Source organism: Pocillopora damicornis, chromosome 2 (assembly GCF_964200805.1).
Source record: "Pocillopora damicornis chromosome 2, jaPocDami1.2, whole genome shotgun sequence".
Lineage (NCBI taxonomy): Eukaryota > Metazoa > Cnidaria > Anthozoa > Scleractinia > Pocilloporidae > Pocillopora > Pocillopora damicornis.
In genome coordinates this window covers 18,002,118-18,021,097 of record NC_142671.1, presented here as the reverse complement: position 1 = coordinate 18,021,097, position 18,980 = coordinate 18,002,118, and the positions used below count along the sequence as shown (strand labels likewise).

The following is an 18,980-nucleotide window of genomic DNA, read 5'->3' as shown; positions in this document are numbered from 1 at the left end:
TTTGTTTGAGTAGTCCAGCAGTTGTAATTCAAACACTCGACATTAAAACAACAGCATGCTAAGACTTGTCTTTGTTATGAAAATATTATCAAAGAAAGGAAACCACGGGTGTAATATAGCGTATTATGAATTTATATACCATTTGTAACCATGGAGAAAATGGACGATCAAGGTGAGAATGCGTTCAAATAGATTTCATTAACACGGTACAAAATTTCCCTAGTTGTATTCGTCAACATACCCTCATTGTGTGACACGACGGGCATAATTGTTTTGGTTTTTTTTTTATAGTTTTTCAGAATCATTCGAGTGGATTTTTGTGGTCGATTAGTCAAGATTATACTACATTTCTTGTGGCTGGTGATAAATTATAAATGAACGACCGCAATTTAGAATGACTGAGGACCTAAGGGGCAAAGAGTTTAATTCATATGAGCCGAGTCAAATTTGTGTCTTCGCTTTTGCGGATCGAGTGAAGAGGCTTGTTCGAAGTGAAAGCGCATAAACATTGTATCTTTTGGTTTAATCAGCTGCCTCCTTTATTACTTAGGAAGTCACTTTCTTGGTTCTCAAAACAGATGAAAGGTTGTCATTAAGATGGCAACCCGTGACAGGTATTGTCTGATAGAAAAAAAAAATTGATTTATGTCTTAAAATGCCGCTAAGAGATAACCACGTAATCAATTTTGATTATCGTTTTATTTTCAGCGCCAGCAACTTTCCTCTGAACAGTCTCTTCTCCTAGGAATCTATATTCTTATTTGACTAAGAGAGACTTTTTTTTAAAGTCAAACAGATGGATTTTCCTGTTTTGCGATGACGAATCGCTATTCCTTTTTCCCGAAGCCAAAATGCAAAACATGTTTTCCACTCGACAGCTAGTAAAGTACACGGCGATGGCGGACGCAACTAGGCAACAGTAATCTACCAAAGGCAGTTCAAACATCAAACCTGGATGACTGATCAGTGGGATGATTATCATTGCACATGCTTCAAACCTTGTGGATATTTTTCTTCGACAATTTCAATAAGAAGGGCCAACCGCTCAGCCTTTTCTCTCGGCAACCGCCCGAGTCTGAAATAAACTTCGAAGTCAACACAACTTGGATTCGATTGCAAGAACACTGGACAATCTTAAAGAGTAATGCTATGTTAACAAGATTAATCGCTGGAATAATTCCTTTATCGTAATAATCGAAGTTTGCTTAAACTAAATACACGTGTCTCGACGAAAGGTCCTTAGCACTTGGAACTTTTGTGACTTGGCTAAATAAGAGGGTTTGAAAAACAAGCAAACCAGCGACAACGACAACAAAATTGTTGTTTAAAGAAAGACATGAAAAGGTGACAAATCTGAAGTTATCTGGTTGAAGTTCTGAACATAAACTGACCAAAACCAGTCCAGAACAGTGGGGGAATGATTAAGTATTTAAATCAGGGAGATACTAAAGGATCACGAAAGTTATATGTGACCTCTACTCTTTCTTTGCTGCTTTTACGTACTTTGCCATTTTGAAATTCTCAGTGATTCAACTGCGTTATCAGAGCTTTCCCGAGAACGCTCTACAAAATGGGGATCTGATGATTTTGGTAGACACTGTTCGTTTGAGGACGTAAGGTAACTAAGATCAACTTACAAAAGCGCGCAATTTAAAGTTAAAATGTGCTACGAACGATTAATTCTTCCAAACAAAAGTCTCGCCATACATGTACACCTCAGCAAATTGGCTTAAACAGTAATGTCGGAATAATTCAAGGAGGACTGAAAAATGAAAAGCAAGTGGTTTATTCATATTAATAACCATGCATGGCGCTCCTTTTTCTATAGAAATTATCCACAAGACTTATGCGGTAATCTATCTTCCTGAGCTTAGGGTCACAGTGTTTTTGGTACTATGATGGATTGAAACAATACAGACTAACAGGTGGACACGCGAGGTTTTGGACGACCGTGATAAGCTGGTTTGGAAAAAATTACCATAAAACTCATTTATACGAGAATCTCAAAGGTGAATTTAGTTATGACTCTCTGGAACCACCAAAACAAAAGTAAATTTCACTGAGCTGTGAACGACTTATCATAGGTCATCGTTAGCCAAGCTGTAGGTGAACAACTGCTTACAAAGAGTGCTTTCTGATGATAATCACTTCACACATATGATGGAAAAAAAAAATGCGTCAAGCTAGGTAAATGATGTGGAGACCAAATTGGAAAAACTACGAAATAACTCGAATAATTTTAATATCACCAGCAGCCCTGAAAAAATTATTCGCCTGAGGGAGTAATAAAAGAGATAATTGCAACGTTTCCATTATTTTGAGATCAAGACAGATTAGCGGCCATAATGCAGTATTCTAATCTCTCGAGTCTCAATAAGTCAAGCCTGTGACAATTTACTTCAGAGGTCACACATCCTTTGCTAAAACTGGCATAAAAACGCCAAAGTAAATCACCTAAGTATGTTTTATTTATTTCCTTCATTGCCTGATTTAAAGAGTAAACACTTTTTTCAAATGTGTTTGCTTACCTTAGTCAAATACAATACTACAAGTGACAAGTGCAATTTCCATATGCATCGGTTTTTTTAAGGCTGTCTGTTGCTGCCCACGCACTGCTTTACTTAGTTGGCTCAATATACCGCGTAATTAAACACCTAAAAGTTCGCAAACGTCGGGCAAATGTCTTTCACGTTAATTCATGGATTAACTTTAGACGTCAACCACGACAGACTTTTTGTCTGGCTACGCACGTGGAAACGTCCACGCAATTTGTGTAATAACTCTCGTAAACACATGTGTTGAGACGCCGAAAACTGCCAATGAATAATAAGCCGACAGTTCCATTAAAACCAATTTCTGCTCTTGTTGAACATTGATTGAGAAATTATTGACTTTTTGTAAGGTGTCTTGTTGCTTCATCCAATTTCTCTTTAAACGGTTTGTTATTTTAGTCTTCTTGAGAGTTAAGAGCAGGATTTAAAGGCGTTCAGTTGAAACAAGGCAGTCATTGTGAGAAAAACAACCTTATCCTGCCTGTTGATCCATATGAAGAGGGAAAGGGTGTGTCAAAAGGTTTATTGGTTTCCCGAAGCACCATAATCTCCGAGACCATAACACTGATTCCAGCGATATCATCAGGCTGTACACTTTGTTGAGATATTTTCATAATCCAATTCGTTAGCTAATTGCTAAGAGCTACTAGATTCAGTTAGAACACTTATGACACCGATCGCATTAAACTTGGCAAGTAGTTATGAACAGAATCAGTGCTTATTCTACAGAGTATTTGACAACCTTTCCCTTTGAGAGAACTATCTCTCTTTGGAGCCAGTTTAAGCAACTGATAGTCACAGAAAGAGGTTCTTATTTAGACAGCGCCAGCAGAGCTGAATACCCACAGAGTAAACAGTGATCTAGATATACCGCAAGCAATCACAATTTCTCATGCGAAACGTTGCCGAATCTTTTTTATCTTTTAGGCAAGTTGCCGACAGTAGAGGATTGAAATGAAAATTTAATCCAATAATTCCCATTAGTTTGCCGAAAGTAAACCAGTTACTGTAGTTAGCTTTGTGTCGCACACAGCGTCTGCGAATAGAACAGATTCCTCAATTTTTTTTTTCCATTCGTCTGGGGTCTTCATAAAGAACTAGACATAAAAGGCATCCACATCGGTCAGTTGGGTTAATAGATTGGTGAGACTAAATAATCAGGTGTCTGATGAATTTAGAACAAAAAAAAGGAAAAATTCAACCACCTATGGTGGTAAAGCAAAGATGATTAGTCGAGGACTCTCATTGACCATTCTCTTGATCCATCTAACTAACTCGCAACTAACGCTTACCAGCTAGAGGAGAGAATTAACCCTTTGAATCCCAGATCAAATTTATCATTCTACTTACTGTCAACCATACGATTGTTATGATGTTAGTGCAGAGAATTTAGTATTGGATCAACTAATTATCTCCAAAATGATATTTTTCTTTATTCTCATCACTTATCCGTCTGATATTGTGTTGATATTGTAGGGAGAAATTGCGTCATGATCACTCATGGGAGTTAAAGGGTTAACAATCGGATCTTAGGATTTAAAGGGTCGTGTTGACCGAACAATGCACTGAATTTGAAATTCGAATCCATGGTACTCTATAGTAATCGGAACAGTTGAAGAGAGTATGAGGGCCCACAGTTTACTTTGCAACAAACATCCATCCTTTAGATTGTCATTTAAAGACCATATTTTATAAAATACCCTCTTTCAATTGAAAAATCGCTAACGATTAGGTCAACATGCATCCTAGTAAACAGCTACAAGTCTCTGATTATACCGTTAGCTTTTTGATTGAACAGGAATTAACATCATAAACCTGCATATTGTTATATCTACAGAAGTTCTTTTTTTTAAGATTAATTTATCATCGTGATATTGTTACGTCTACCAATAATTTACGACTCTTTTTATTGCTCGTTTTGAGATCATCAACCGATAACCCGAAAACATACACAGTATATATCTTGTTAGTATTAGACAGATATTTGTGTCACTGTTTTATTTGATTGCCTCTCAATTAAGCAGAAATTCCAGTATATTTAATATGGAAATAGTAGACAAGTGAACACGACGAATAAAGTTCTCTGCGTCCGAGCGCTGTCCTAGTAAAGTCAGTTTCTTCAAGTTTCATTGTCAACCCACAGACAACTACCTGCTGAACAGCTTTACATAGATACTTCTGGTAACATGTGCGTTTTCAATCGTGTGTCATATATTAAGCAAAGTCGAAACATAATAATGGAGATATAATCTGAGTGAACCTAACTGACGTTTCAGGGCAAAGTTGTAAACAGAATTTAATTACAAATGTCGGCGGTGCAAATTAATCCGAAGAAGGTCGCAATACCAAATCGGAAAATGTCAATGTGTTTGTTGAAGTTTGCTATTTCTTTGCGACGGCTAAATGCATCGTAAAACCTTCAGTACGTTACGCACTTAACTTATATTGGGTAAAGAGCTTTGGATAGGAAAATCACTCAAAAAACGGAAGCATTCTGTATTGTCGGTTCCTTTTCATGTTTGATGGTCCTTCTTTCCAAAAGGCTATATCACGTGAGGAATAAACGTTAGATGTGTGGAGCTCCAGAATGTTGGGAAAATTAGTGCTATTTAAAGTAATTAACTAGCTTGAAATTGACAGATTTACTTAGATTTACTTGGTACTTGTCAACCGGAAGACAACTAATTCGTTTCCTTTATTTTACATTCCACAGTCACTGCAGATAAGATCATGGCGGAATAACTTTTAGAGTTACTTCCACATCGTTCAGAATAGGATCGATCACTATACCAACCAGTGTCGCATTTCACTCCGGGAAGGAATTATAAAGTTTACATCCTTATTGATCCATGAGGCTTTTATTTCTATGCTTGAATGTTGGGTCACAGGTGATAAGATTCATTTACTTTCGCAGGCTCGTACTCAGTAGCAGTGTACTTTCACATTTTGGTACTGTTGTGTTACGATCCTTTCAGTCAGCTTGTGATATTTGATGCATGCCAATTGAAGTAATTTTGACAGGCCATCTATCCTCTGTTTCCGGTATCTGGGAACATTCTCGTGGGCCTCATAAAAACGCTTCAGCCAAACGCGCATCTCGAGGAGAGAAACGTGACTAAATAGGCCTATTCAAGATTGGCTAGGTATTTCTACGTCCAGCCACCAGCCACAGCGGTATTCATATTCAGTAACACTAAAGATATTATCATTGTTTGTCTTCCATTGAAAACTGGTTCATTATTGAGAGGCCTAGGATTCTTGCCTTGGAGATAAGAGACCACAAGTCTCTCGCAGCTTCCTTGGTTCTTTTCACACTTTAAACGAAGGTTTGATCCGACAGGAAGAGCCAAGGGAAATTGTCGATCGTGTGTATTGGCGGCTCTAAAAGCAATTTTCTTCGTGCGGTGGACCACGTTCACAAAAACGTGGAAAAGTCGCTTTTCGTTTCAAGAGATCAACGTGAAGTGAAGGTCCCCAGAGACTTGCTTGCTCTCTTTGTTCGGGAATATTGTTGATGATCGGATAATTTTTATGTTGACCGCCCACCGCTCACAACAAATCTGCCCTGAGGCTTATTGCTCTGTTTGTACGTGTGGTCTAATTGTATCGTTCGAAACTCTTGCGCCGAGCTTTGGTCACGTTCTGCGACTCTCTGGCCGTTGTTGTGAGGCTCAACGGAAGGGTTTTTGAAAAATCTTGACCGAAGTTAAGGTGTTGACAGAAATTTGCCACATCAGTCTTCATTAACACTATTATCTCGCCGAAATTGAGCAAAGAGTGGGCCGTTCGTGAGTCTTGGTGGTTTCGCATAACCGACCGAGTGTGTTACCACGACAAGATTTAGAAAGCCCGAAGCGTTTTAGCTTCTACTGCTCTTCTAATCGCTTCAAAATGTATCAGTCAGTGAAGCTAAGAGAGCTAAATCCTTTCATTACTTGCGGCATTTGTAGTGGGTATCTAATCGACGCTACGACCATCACAGAGTGCCTTCACACGTGTAAGTATATCATGATCTCAACTTGTGATTTTCTTGTCCTTTTAAATCGAGTCACGTCCTTTAGTTATGTTGTTTATACCTTCTTGGTTGTTTAAACTTCAACCAGACGGCAACGAGGGAGGGAGTGAAGGTAGATCTATGGCTTCGAGCAAAAGAAAGCTGCGGTCATACCGAGATCGGTCGTGAAGCGTGGCGGTAAAACCATGTGAAGTTCGTGTTTAGCGTTTAAATGCTTTTGATTTCTACACAAAAGCTTTTGAAGACAATATACCATGTTTAAATGAACCCAAAATATGCTTGCCTTATAACTGAACAGCAAAGATTCGCTGCTCGGAAACAAAACGACTCGTGAGATTATAACGCTAGTGTACCGCAGTCTAGATGGTTGCGATCGCAATGCTTATTAGCAAAGGGATTATTGTTTCCTAATATCACATCGCTTGCGCGGTGAATTTGGCATTTGTCGTAGTTAATTTATTGTGTACTCGTGGTGATGGTTTAGATTCTCTTTGTTTGAAAGGCAATCTTTGATATTGTGGACTTGATTCAATGTAGTGGTGCGTCAAACGTTCTTGCGTTTGGCTGTGCCAACAACTGTCTAAACCAATCTACCCGAACAGATGACGTGATTATAGCGCCTGTCGGGGCCAGCCGTAGAGCAGATGTACTCATTCAAATTTGTGTGTTCTCGGGCAGGTCATATGATTGAAGTTAAAAGCTACACTGTAAAATGTCACCCCTTAACGAGGCGTTGGTGAAGCTCTGAGACACCGTCTATAGAATTCAGTCAGTTGTGGGTCGTGCTATGTGGAAGATTTCAGTAGATCATTAGCAGTGTAAAAGCTTCGCTTCGTATACCCAGGATGCGGTAAAATAAACAATGGACCTTTATTTAAATTATGTTTGCTGCGACCTCTTTAACGAGGGCTTTAATACTTACCCACTCTTGGAACAGAGTGCATCTTTACCGTGCTCACCACAAGAGACCGATATCAGATTTAAATTCTACCCTCGCCTCACTGTAAATTTGTTGTGTTTATATTTTAGCCGAGTCGTGTTTATTGGTTATGTTTTTGTATCGTTTTCAGTTTGTAGAAGCTGCATCGTAAAGCATTTACAAGATGAAAACTTTTGTCCATCCTGCAAAATTGTGATTCATCAAAGCTACCCCATGAACTATATCAGGTAAGCAAAATGATGAATTGATGTAAAAATCTCGAAAAGCTTAGACCCTTTTCGTGCTTCTACTGGTAAGGGCTTCTCGAGTAACTCAAAATTACATGCAACATTCATTGCAGACAAAAATTAATTAACTTCCTCAAATCTTTCTTGGATTGAGTATATCCTTCGTCTGAATTTATATTAGCCGCACGATCAATTCTGCTCGACGGATTTATTTTTTTTCAACAAGAAACTTCCAACGAGACTAATTCAATAATAAATTCTATGCGTGATCGAGTCATTTCATTTACCGATTCCATAATTGTAAATGAATTTTCAAGTAATTTAGTATGGAATTGTCCCTGATGACATGATAATGATTTTTTTTGTCTTGTCAAGTGTATTCTTTTGCCTCTGTTGTAGTAGAGTAATTTTAGCTTTGCTTTGGTTTCTCAGTGTCTCAACACTCATTTCATCAGCACAGTTAATATAATGTGTTCTGAAAAATACCTAGCAACCATGTGCGAAACAAGAAGTATTTACGCTTGAACTCGCGTGTACACTCCGCTGCTGTGTTAGTTGAATTAATGTTATCTCGTTCTGCGGGCTAAACATGAGTATCTTTCACTTTATTTTCAAATTTTAAGTTCTCGTATTGTCCTGTATCTTGTTCGCTCGAGAAACAATCCTCTTGGTGCTGAAATATCAGCCTTGACGTTTTTAGCTCTGGTGGAATTGATAGTTGTTTCTTGTACATTCTGCCACGTATGCATCAAAGCTTTCCGAAAATTAAAAAGGAAACACATTAAAAATATACGACTTTCTATGGAAATGAGTATTACGATACTTGAACAAATTAATTTCTTCAAGTGAGTTGCCTCAACGTCTGGCAATACTAGTACGGTGTAAGCTTTTCACTGATTGAGATAACTGTGAATCAGCAACAGATGAAACGTCACATTTTCTGATAAAAGTTTTCTCCTAATTTTTTTTCCTACACAAGATCGAAAATGAAAGGAAAATTTTTAATATTTGCAGCGCCGATCGTACAATGCAGGAAATTGTCTACAAGCTTGTACCAGGCCTTCAAGAACGTAAGTGTTTATATGCTTTTACCTATTTATATTACGAATGATAGAGCACAAAGGCTATCATGTTTAGACAATTTGAAACCTTTTTCCGGGAATGCATATATATCAAGCCTTAATGCTTTTAAAAAATGTCAATGAATACTGCTCAGCCCAAACACCATTTAAAAAAAAGCCCAGTCAAGGGGCATTAAAGCTAATTGCAGTTCCGTTCCAGTTTTCCTTAGACGTATTTGCATAACTTATCAGTGTTACCACTTGATATGTCAATAGTGAACTTAAGAGGAACTTTAGACGAACCAATCACTTTCATTTTTTAAGTTAAAGATGATTGTGTTTCGCTTCTTGCCACTCCTATTCGACCAACCATTCTGCAACCTGGCATCGTGACTCTGTGTTTCCTCAATTTTACGGAAGGAGATCGCATCTAACCTTTTTGAAACTACTTTGCCTAGTCTGGAGCGCAAAGTGTTAGTGGACAGTCGTACGTGATTTTAAGGCTTGTCTGTCTTTTCAATTCCAGAATTTACCTTTCAGAAAGATAAATATTTTGATTATCGCCTCGGGCGTTTAAACTTATCAAACTGCTACCTATTAGTGATGAAAGATTCTTTCGGGTTGATAATAACACGACACGAAGGCAAGTGCCGGCCGGAATCAATCGTGCCACGGACAACTCGTTCTCCTATGTCGTTCGGTTCTATTCCAATCAATCATGCGTTCAAAAAGAAATAACCGCAACATATTAGGAATGAAGGTGGATAACCAAGCCCTATTGTTTTCAATAAAAAAAACGAAAGACTTTGTGTCTTTGCGGTCAGCTTCTTTTCAGAAGCCGCTTTTTCCGGTCTTTATTTCTTTCATTCTTATCTGTTGCACTTGAGGTGATGATGTGCCAAGTCTGATACTAAACAGTTCTCAACATCAGAAGACCGTCTGTGAAATCGTCCACGTCGGTCGAAACGCGGTAAATACATTTTTTTTTTTCACTCAAAATTTCTCGATCGAATTTGTGGATTGCGTGGTATGGCACTTGATGTTGTTAGAAAGCTAAGAGCTAGCATTTATTTTAGGGATAATCTCTGTGGTTTAGATTTTAATCTACGAATACTTGAGTTAAGCATTTCCTAAAATCAGAATTTAAAAAAAAAGAAGTCCCTAAAATAAATCAGGGGATCATTTGGACCTTTCCTTTTCAACTTGACCGTTTCTCCTCTCAAAGCCTCAAACACGCGCTAGTTATGATATTGTAGAACCATACAGACTTACAAAAGTCTGAAAATCAAATTTGAAGATTTCGAAAATTTAACCCGAAATCTCACCGACAATTTAAGTTTTCTTGCCTCACTCACGAGAAGGGCGAAATGAGTGCACCCGTCGGAATGTTTGGAAATGCTTTTCCGTTTTAAAACTCCTAGCGAGGTTCAAAATGATTTTTTTTTTTCAGAGCGTCTCCTACAAAAATCGTCGAGACGCTTAAATCTCCACCAAGTGGTTATAAGCCTTATTTTCGATTCCCCTTTTTTGGCAGGTTAGAGTTGCACCCATCCCTCACTCTTCACGTCCAATCGTTTTTGGTTTTGATAAATGAAAACGATTCTAAACATTTTTTTTCAATAGGAGATTAATTTCTGAAGGCTAAATTTTGTCACTCATGTAAATTAATTTTAACTTGTTAGGAGAGCTCCAAAGGCAGAAAGAATTTGAAGTGGCCATGTTTATGTACCGCACGGGCGAACAACAAAACGAATACAACGCCATGAATTTAACTAAAACACACGGTGAGTTAAAGAGACGGATTTTTGCACTTATTACGCCTTTGACTTCGTCTGTGCTACACTCCATATTCAGTCTGTTTTTTTTGGTTTTTTTTTTTTTTGCTACGCCTGTGTTCCTATCTTAAGGAAAGCGGTTGTCACAGAATTAAATGGGGAAACTTGGATACAACTGCAGCAACCAAGTTCCTAATGTAAACGTACGTGCGTGAAACGATTATCGAACGGTTTTTGTTTCATCACAGAGCTTAATCTGAAAGCGCTATGCTGCAACATCCAAAGAGCTCAAACTGGTCATGTTCGTTTCGTTAATGCGCTTCGAGGTATAACTTTATTAAACGTCAAACTCAACGAATTGCACGGAACACGTTGTTGTACTTTCTAGATATTCGTTTTGATGCTGAGAGTAAGATCAAAGTTCACTACGGGAAAAATCAGTGACAGTTTTCTTTTACCACATGACCCTTGTGACCATGCACGCTTTTGTCTTAATAGATTAAAAAAATTTTCTTACGAGGGACGTATACGATGGCGCAGGCGGGCTGTGAAAAGCCGCACAGCCTTGAGAAACGCCCCACGGGATGTAAAAGGCATGGAAAACAGAAGAAGAAAGTAAAAGAGCGGTCAATTGATCAAATACCTATTGACTGAGTTAGGTCGGGTTGGACGGGAAAATATTTGGCTTTCGGTAACACATTGCGCTCAGTCCGTACGTCATGACCTCGAGTCAAATATTTCCCCGTCTGACCCTCCTGCTCGGTCAATAAAAGCATCATAATGTTTCAATATTTTTTTTTTAATAGCTGACAATCCATCTCCATCGTCATCTTGTACATCAAACGAGAAAGAAGAAAATCAGGATTACCACCGTGGGGATGAACAAGTAGCTATATGCATGGAATGTTACAGGTACTGAAAAATGAGATCCGTCTAACGGTTTTTGAAGGACTAACTACCGGCTCATTATTTTTTTTATCTTCCGTAACTTTTCATTGCAGTACAACCACTTCTCTTTTGGTTCAGAAGTTATCACTGAACAGAGCTCAGTTAATCCTTTAACTTCCATAAGTGACCAAGACAGAATTTCTCCTTACAATATCAATACAATATCAAGCAAACAAGTAATGAGAATAAAGAAAAATATCAGTTAGGGGATTATAAGGTGATCTAATACCAAATTCTGCAAGCTAACATCACAAGAACTGTATGGCAGACAGTAAGGAGAATTACTAAAGAGATCTTTGGAGTTAAAGGGTTAATCCGAGATTTAGGGATCAGTTTGACTTTCCTCGCGTTGTTATTGGTGGTTAAAACTTTTGTCTCTCTCTCTCTACCAATGGCAATTCGCTTGTTCTTAGTTTGAGTTCTCATTGGTTCCTTAGAATATTTATCTTTGTCATGATTGACCGTTGTGATTAGTCTAGGTTTTGGGAGAGGTTTTAACGACACCCAATACAGGCATAAATCAAGCTTCATCAGTTATTAGTTTCGTCAAGTGTAGTTCATGCATGTTCACGAACGCGGCTGATTCAGCTGAATCAAGCGTTCTAACTTGGAATGCGAGTATATGCGTGTTCAAGAACATCAGAGCTTCGGCTGAACCGAGCTAGTTTAGGATGAAGTAAGCTCATACTAAACTCATCTAGTCGTTGAAAATTCTCTAATTCAACTTTCTCTTGTTTTCTTTACAGAGCAAACGGAAAATATTCCCTGAAGGTATTGTTTAGAACCTTTTCTTCTGAGTTCCATACTTTTATCAGCTCATTATCTCTCATGATTGTGCAGTAATTGTGTAGATTTGGTCAAGGTACTCCTGCTAAGCGAACGAGTGTGAGAAAAGCACGTGTATGCACGTGTAGAGTCGTCCATTTGAAGTTTCTAATCTTTATAGGGAGGCTCTGTAACTGTGGTGACTGCATATATATATATATATCCGTTCTCGGAAAAAAAAATTTGTCAGAAGTCTGTAGTGTAAACTTGAAATAGATTAATAACCATTCCAAAAATCGATTTGGAAGTTGCTCTTAGGAGTTGGCAGTGTAATTTGTCACTTGCAGTAGGTGTTTGTTTTTCAAATGATTCATAATTAGTCCAATGTCACTCCTAATAAACGTTATAGCTACTTTTTAGTTAGTGCTTTAACTCCTGATACTTGAGCCTAAAACAATTGTCGTTCACTGCAGCCGTTACCTCGCAAGTACCTACGGCTATCCTCACAAGCAACTGTGTTACATCTCAAAAAATTTCTCGCGAAGAAGTTGAGTCTGGACGACCACAAAGACGTGAGTAAACCATTGTTCTGTGATTATGCATGATTATTCGTGGTCTTAGAAGAGCTGGGCTTTTTAAGTGGAATCTAAGGGAATCTGTGGCGATTGAAGAGATTTATCACTGCAAGAAGAAGTCAAGTAACTAGGCAAAGAGTATTACAACTTGGATACATCCATCAATTTCCAACAAAAGTTCGTGGCAGAGCGTAATCAAAACCCGCGCGCTCCAAAACAAGGACAGTTTCCTATAATCAATGACGATCACGCCGGTCGAAAATGGGCCATAACTATTGCCAAGCATCTTAGAATTTTTTTTTGGTTTGCTGAGGATAGCTTTTCTAGGTCTAGGTCCAATGGAGAGGAAGTACATTTACGCGAGCCGTCATCATTCATCTACTTCTCTTTGTTAACAAGTATTAAAAATTGCTCCTCTCTTTCTCCGGTTTTGATTAAGAAACGCGTTTAAACGGCAATAAGCGCATTTACTACGACTTATTTATAATTGCAGGTGGATATTCTTTGCAATGACGAAATTCTTGGCAAGGACCACACGCTTAAGTTTATTTGTGTCACGAGATGGAGATTTAAGGTATGAAAAGAGAAATGCCTTTAAATAAGGGAGGTCACAAAACCAAAGTTACATTTGGTTAAGATTGTTTGTGATAATGCAAAGTAAACCAAAAACATTGGATTGATTTCCTTATGCCACTAAGCACATTATACGGAAATAGGACCTGGCGAACGGGGATCCTATCTCCAGTCTTCTGTCTCGAATCATTCGGGTTATTTAACCCCGTTTTTAGTCCTTAGTAGCCGTTGCCACTTGCCAAACGTATGACCATGAACGCTTTGTCATTGGTCAGATGATACGTCCATTTTAACTTTGACCAAAACCTCTAACCCCATTCTTACGTATCCGTCGTCTGATCAAAAGCGTGGACAAATATCATCTCTGTAACCTTCCTTACTTGAAGGAAGAGGTGACTTTAAGCTACTTACATTTGAAGACTGATAAACATTTGTAGCACAGTTTGATTGATACATTGTACTTACTTTCTTTAAGGGCTGTCCCCTCTTACTTCATTATAGACCAAGTCTCAAGTTATTTTAGTTCCAATGCATCGCAAACTGACGGAGAATTTTCTTCACGCCTCCATTCCGAGCGAACCGTCGCTTCTAAATATCTTCTGACAAGCAGTGGTGTGAACAGCTATAAATGAAGACATGTTCCAAGACAGCGAGTACAGTAAATTGACAGGCGCTAGCGCTTGACGGGCAAGCAGAGCTCTCAGTCTACTCGACCAGCAAACCACAGAAAAGGCGTAGCACAGCTAAATCAATGATGAATTTATCTATCGATTTTAGATCACATTTTATTGCTGAGGTTTTCCAAATGGAAAGTTTCAAATTATGATCATGACCTTGTCATACGTATTATTACAGTATTACGCATTGTGTATTCATTGTATCCTACTCGTTCATGACAAAGTTGCGTGTTAATGTGTTACTTCTTACGCCCGAGTCGACCGTGGAAATTGATAGGAATAATTGCATTTGAAATTATGGAAGTAAATATTTATTGTACATTAGACACGGTAGTCACTGTTCCGTGTTGCATAAGACAAAAAGAAACATATTTTTCAGGATTTTTTTGTCCTCTTTTTTTGCCGGCTCCCCTATTCTTTTAACGCTTTCACTCCCAGATCGCATTAGTAATACTCCTTACTGTCTGCCATACAATTCTCATGATGTTGGTTCAGAGAATTTGGCATTAGATCAACCAATAATTCCCCGCTAATTATATTTTTATTAATTCCCATCACCTCTCTGCTTGACATTGTATTGATATTGTAAGGAGAAATTCTGTCTTAGTCACTCGTGGGAGTTGAAGGGCTAAGGTGACTAAAAAATAAATACGTCAGCATGAAGATTCAATACTTCTATTCTATGACGATCAATTCTTTATAAGTCCAGTTTTAAAAAATTGCCCTGTCATTGACGACCCTTTCAACTTACACAGTTACCATAGCTACGGTTAAACGTATAAGAAATGTTAAGATGGAGATTAATCAGTGGCCAGATATTTCGCATCCCCCAAAAAAGGGTCATAATAAATAACTAAGTTGATAATGTAAATTTGCCACCGTAAATAGTTTCTAAGCTTACGTTTTAAGCGTAAGCCCTTCATCAGGCGATAAAAATAAATTATCTTGTGTTACGCAGCACCACAGTTTCTTTAGAAACTCAGCCCTTTATCCGTGATAAATAACGGTACTCTGTTCCTGTGATAGACTGCTTTGTTCGATTGCTTCTTAATCCTTTAAGACTCTTTAAACCCTGAGTGACCAACATCTAATTTCTCCTTACAGTGATAATACTTAATCATTCATTACAACTATGAAAATAAGGGAAATGGTCGCCAACCTAAGAAGCTTTGATTTTTAAACAAATTCTCCTTGTCAGTACTAAAGGAAATGTGGAGAAAAGAGTATAAAAAATATGGATACAAATGTTAGGGTGTAAACGGTTAAAATGATCAACAACATTTTGGGTATTTGTTTGATACCCAGTGCTAGTCCTGACCAACAAATCACAAGCAGTGCTAACTATTATGAAGGAAAGTCTATGATTCTCTACTTTTTACCCCTACTTTGTTTGTTTGCACTTGATGTTGTTGTTGTTGTTGTTGTTTTTCGCTTTCAAGCGACTAACGTAGACATACGCGGGGCATACCAGCAAAGGGAAAAGTTCATAGAATAAGAGTATGCACAGAGGCCGCGATGAATCTTTGTCATCTTAACCTCTTATCTATACATAAACATAATCTCTAATCCACTTGTTTGGATAGAAGCCCAACGCCTCTTAACCCATTCACACACTTTCCTAAAACACAATATTTACTTTAATATTTTATTTACATTATTTGCTGCTGAACGTGTCTCAGGTTGTGTTCGTCTGGGATCAGTCCCTCCTTACTAGCCCCAGAGCAGGCCTATCATTTGTAGCCCTGTTGCAAGTGCGTTTCTTCGCTCGCAAGTAAGTGTGATGCCTTAGGCATGGCAAGTTTGCGAGGGGTCTGGCTTTGATAGCGAGTGTTTTATCGCGAGCTGCTCCTCACCAGCTTAGTCTGTCGCGTTAAGTTAAACGAATTCTGTGAAAAAGGAAGGTGGCAGAGTTCTCTTTACAGAGAGTTCACTCTCAGAGTCTGTGCGGCGCCGACGGATTTCTTTTAACACTAGAAGTGAAATGAGCTGGTAGAAAGGAGCTGCTCGTAGTCTACGAAATATCAACACCACTGTGACAATAAACCCAGCTCGTTAAAACCCACGCCACCTGCATGGCATTGTATAACTTAGTATCATTATGGGGTCAAGACGGCTGGATGCCTGCCACATTCTTCTTTCGCGTTTCATGAGTCAAGATTTAGGCCAAGAAAGGCAGAGGCAAAAGACAGTGTTTCACAAATTCTAGGGGTACAAGCATCTTTTCATCAGTCAGAGAGTCGATTTTCGAGAATCATTTACCAACAAAAGGGCTGTGCAGTTCATGACTCGTACTGGTGACGACTTGTTGACCTCACAATTTTTGATCCACTCATGTTGTTTGTAGTATAATCGACTGTATCATGAATTTTCTAAAGCCATTGGATGAACACTAGGCAAATTCCATTCTCAGTCAACTTCAGTCCTACTGGTAACAACGACTGAAGATTAAACGTGGTAAGCGAACAACCCAGTCATTACTATGATTATTTTTTATGCACTGGCTTTCCGTATCTTACAAAGTTGACATCTTCGTTGTCTTCTCTGGCGTAATTGAGGCATCATCCATTCAGCACATGTGCCATCTTGTGCACAATTGTTTAAAGTACGACAGTTCTTAGGAGATATCATGAACACGGTAATGTAACACCATAGGTGGTGGCTGGGGAAAAAGACAAAAAGTGGATTCAATATTCAATAATAGAAAAAGAAGGAAAGCTTCTGCGAGATATATTGATTTAAAAAAGATAGCCTTTGGTAGTCAGTGGCACGACATGTTAAGTAGGTCGAAATTCAAAGGCCGAAAGAGGATCTGATTCATAAATCAGTGTTCATATTATCAACATTCTTTCCTATGATTTAATCCTTTAACTCACAAGATCTCAAACTGCTACATATTTCTTTGTAAATTTGCAACGTGAATTTGGTTTTAGATCGAGATGACTTCTCCCTGTTACGTTAGAGTATTCTCAAAATCTTTTTGTTGAATAATGTATGAATATTATAAGGAGAAATTAAATGTTAATCTCTTTTAGAAATTAAAGGGTTCAGTTAACTGAAACTAAATATCTTGCTGGTGTCCAAACAAAACTAACCTACTCATATTTGAATTATAATAAATAAATAAATAAATTCATGAATAATCTTTTAATTATAACAAATAAATAAATCATCTAACTTTACAGCTCCCCCACAAGGTATATTCTGAGTGAGTGTAATTAAACAATGTAAAAAAAAAATTTCCTAACAAACACAAAGCAGTTAAAATCCTAACTTGTAGGAGGCAGGCCAGTTGGTTTTGCTTGTAATAAGCATCTTGTAAACTCCTTTTAATAGCACACATTAGCGGCAAACCATAATATTAGGTAGAGGGGGTAAGCTTCTAAAGAAAGTGTGATGCTGTGTCCACGGGGAAGTAGAACAAGATAATTTGGTTTTATCAACTGAGTTGATAATGTAAATTGGCCACCCTAAAGAGTTTCAAAGCTGACTTTTTAGGGGTTAGCCCTTCATCAGAGTGATTGGAGGAATTGTGGGTTGTGCATGTGTTTATGTGTAGAAAATGGAGTTATGCTATTTTTTGGGAATGTGGTGACCAGAAAACATGAATCAATTTGATGAATGTTGGATGTTTGCGAAAAAAGGTGAGTATAATCTTGACCATATGGAGTTAAATTCACTGTGTTCCACAGTGGACCTACCCACATAGAGAGACAAAAAAATACAAAAATACATAGTCACCTTGCCTAACCACTCACTTATCCAAATGAACTTCATGGTTCTGAATGGATGAATCACATGTTCATTACACACAATTTCCACCTGCAGCATGAAAACATATCATCTCTGAGTTAAAAAATACAACACTAAATTGTAAAGCTGATAACAGCTGCTGCCAAGTCTTGCTTGACTGCCAGAGCTTATCCAGGTTTCTGTTGCATAAAGAAGCAAGGGTTATTGTTACTCCTCATGGATAAAATTATAGTCAATCAAAGGTTACCTCACAGCTCTTTTTCAGATTTTGCTAACAATGTTTTGCTACCCATTTATAAACCTGGGTGGAAAGAGGCCCTGCAGGGTGAAGTGACCTACCCAAGAACACAAAGAAATGACTCTGGTCAGGGCTTAAACAGAATTGTGTGACGATGAAGTTCTGTTAGTCCACAATAAAAATTTTGCCCACCTCTTTTTCATTGGGAATGTTGAGCTTCATTCGTAAGAGCTTCTGAAGTTGAACCACCATCATGCGAGCTGAACATCGTATGTATTTCTTACTCAGTGTCTACAGGTATAAAATACACACATAAGTAATAAAAGTACACAACTACCTAAATCTTACCACTACTGACTTTAAAAAAGGTTTCATTTATTGGAAAAGGTGCAAAGGTAGGCATGCGTGCCAGGAAGAGCCTCTGAGTTCAAAAAATTATAAAGTGGGGGTTGAAGTGACAAAACACATTTTCAATTGTAAGACAAAGTATGATAATGAAAAAAAGAAATAAAAATGAATCATTATGGGTTTAAAAGTTGAAAGGACAATCATTTCCAAGCTGTTCTGGACTGACCCAGCTTCTTCTACATAAAAAGGGACTGGTGTGTCAATAACTTTCCCATTTACCTATACAAAACAATACTTTGTTAGCAATTCCCCATGGGGGTTTTTCAGTTGCGGTTTACAATAATAGTCAATGAAATGAAGGGTAAATATCAAAAGGGTTATGAAAAAAAAGGAAATAAGGCTAGCTAAAAGGATGATGGAATAACTCATTGTAAAAAGTATTTCAAAAGATACTTCCTTAAATTACACTTAAATCATTTAGCAATTGGCTAAGCTTGATTTCAGGTGGTAAATAATTCCATATTTTAACAATTTTG

General features: G+C 38.0%; 2 protein-coding genes and 1 long non-coding RNA gene across 8 annotated transcripts in view; 2 read left to right on the top strand and 1 right to left on the bottom strand.

Annotated features, from left to right (window-relative positions):
- Positions 1 to 58: 58 nt before the first annotated feature.
- LOC113671191 (uncharacterized) lies at positions 59 to 1,242 on the top strand. The gene is made up of 2 exons (XR_003446235.2): positions 59 to 172; positions 709 to 1,242. It is a non-coding gene; the product is annotated as an uncharacterized LOC113671191 (long non-coding RNA).
- Positions 1,243 to 4,387: 3,145 nt separating this feature from the next.
- On the top strand, positions 4,388 to 14,489 carry LOC113671190 (polycomb group RING finger protein 3). Of its 5 annotated transcripts, XM_089195992.1 has the most exons (10): positions 6,654 to 6,744; positions 7,246 to 7,417; positions 7,638 to 7,734; positions 8,749 to 8,804; positions 10,478 to 10,579; positions 11,377 to 11,482; positions 12,265 to 12,289; positions 12,757 to 12,855; positions 13,352 to 13,432; positions 13,933 to 14,489. In XM_089195992.1, exons 3-10 carry the CDS (start codon positions 7,721 to 7,723, stop codon positions 14,032 to 14,034), a joined length of 585 nt encoding a protein of 194 aa, XP_089052118.1. In that variant the 5' UTR covers positions 6,654 to 6,744; positions 7,246 to 7,417; positions 7,638 to 7,720; the 3' UTR covers positions 14,035 to 14,489. The 5 variants fall into 5 exon arrangements, with proteins under 5 accessions (XP_089052116.1, XP_027043209.1, XP_089052119.1 ...); XM_089195990.1 differs by lacking the exons at positions 6,654 to 6,744; positions 7,246 to 7,417 and adding an exon at positions 4,388 to 6,549; XM_027187408.2 differs by lacking the exons at positions 6,654 to 6,744; positions 7,246 to 7,417 and adding an exon at positions 4,388 to 6,549 and having other exon boundaries at positions 13,907 to 14,489.
- A 141-nt stretch (positions 14,490 to 14,630) lies between these two features.
- The window catches only part of LOC113671188 (polycomb group RING finger protein 1), a 10,421-nt gene continuing 6,071 nt past the window's right edge, over positions 14,631 to 18,980 (bottom strand). For both annotated transcript variants that reach the window (XM_027187407.2, XM_027187406.2), the window contains exons 8-10: positions 18,289 to 18,387; positions 17,847 to 17,927; positions 14,631 to 16,767 (exon numbers count right to left, since the gene is read on the bottom strand). In XM_027187407.2, coding sequence (XP_027043208.2) covers positions 16,723 to 16,767; positions 17,847 to 17,927; positions 18,289 to 18,387 — 225 coding nt within the window. In that variant the 3' untranslated portion in view covers positions 14,631 to 16,722. The remainder of the gene's footprint in view (positions 16,768 to 17,846; positions 17,928 to 18,288; positions 18,388 to 18,980) is intronic.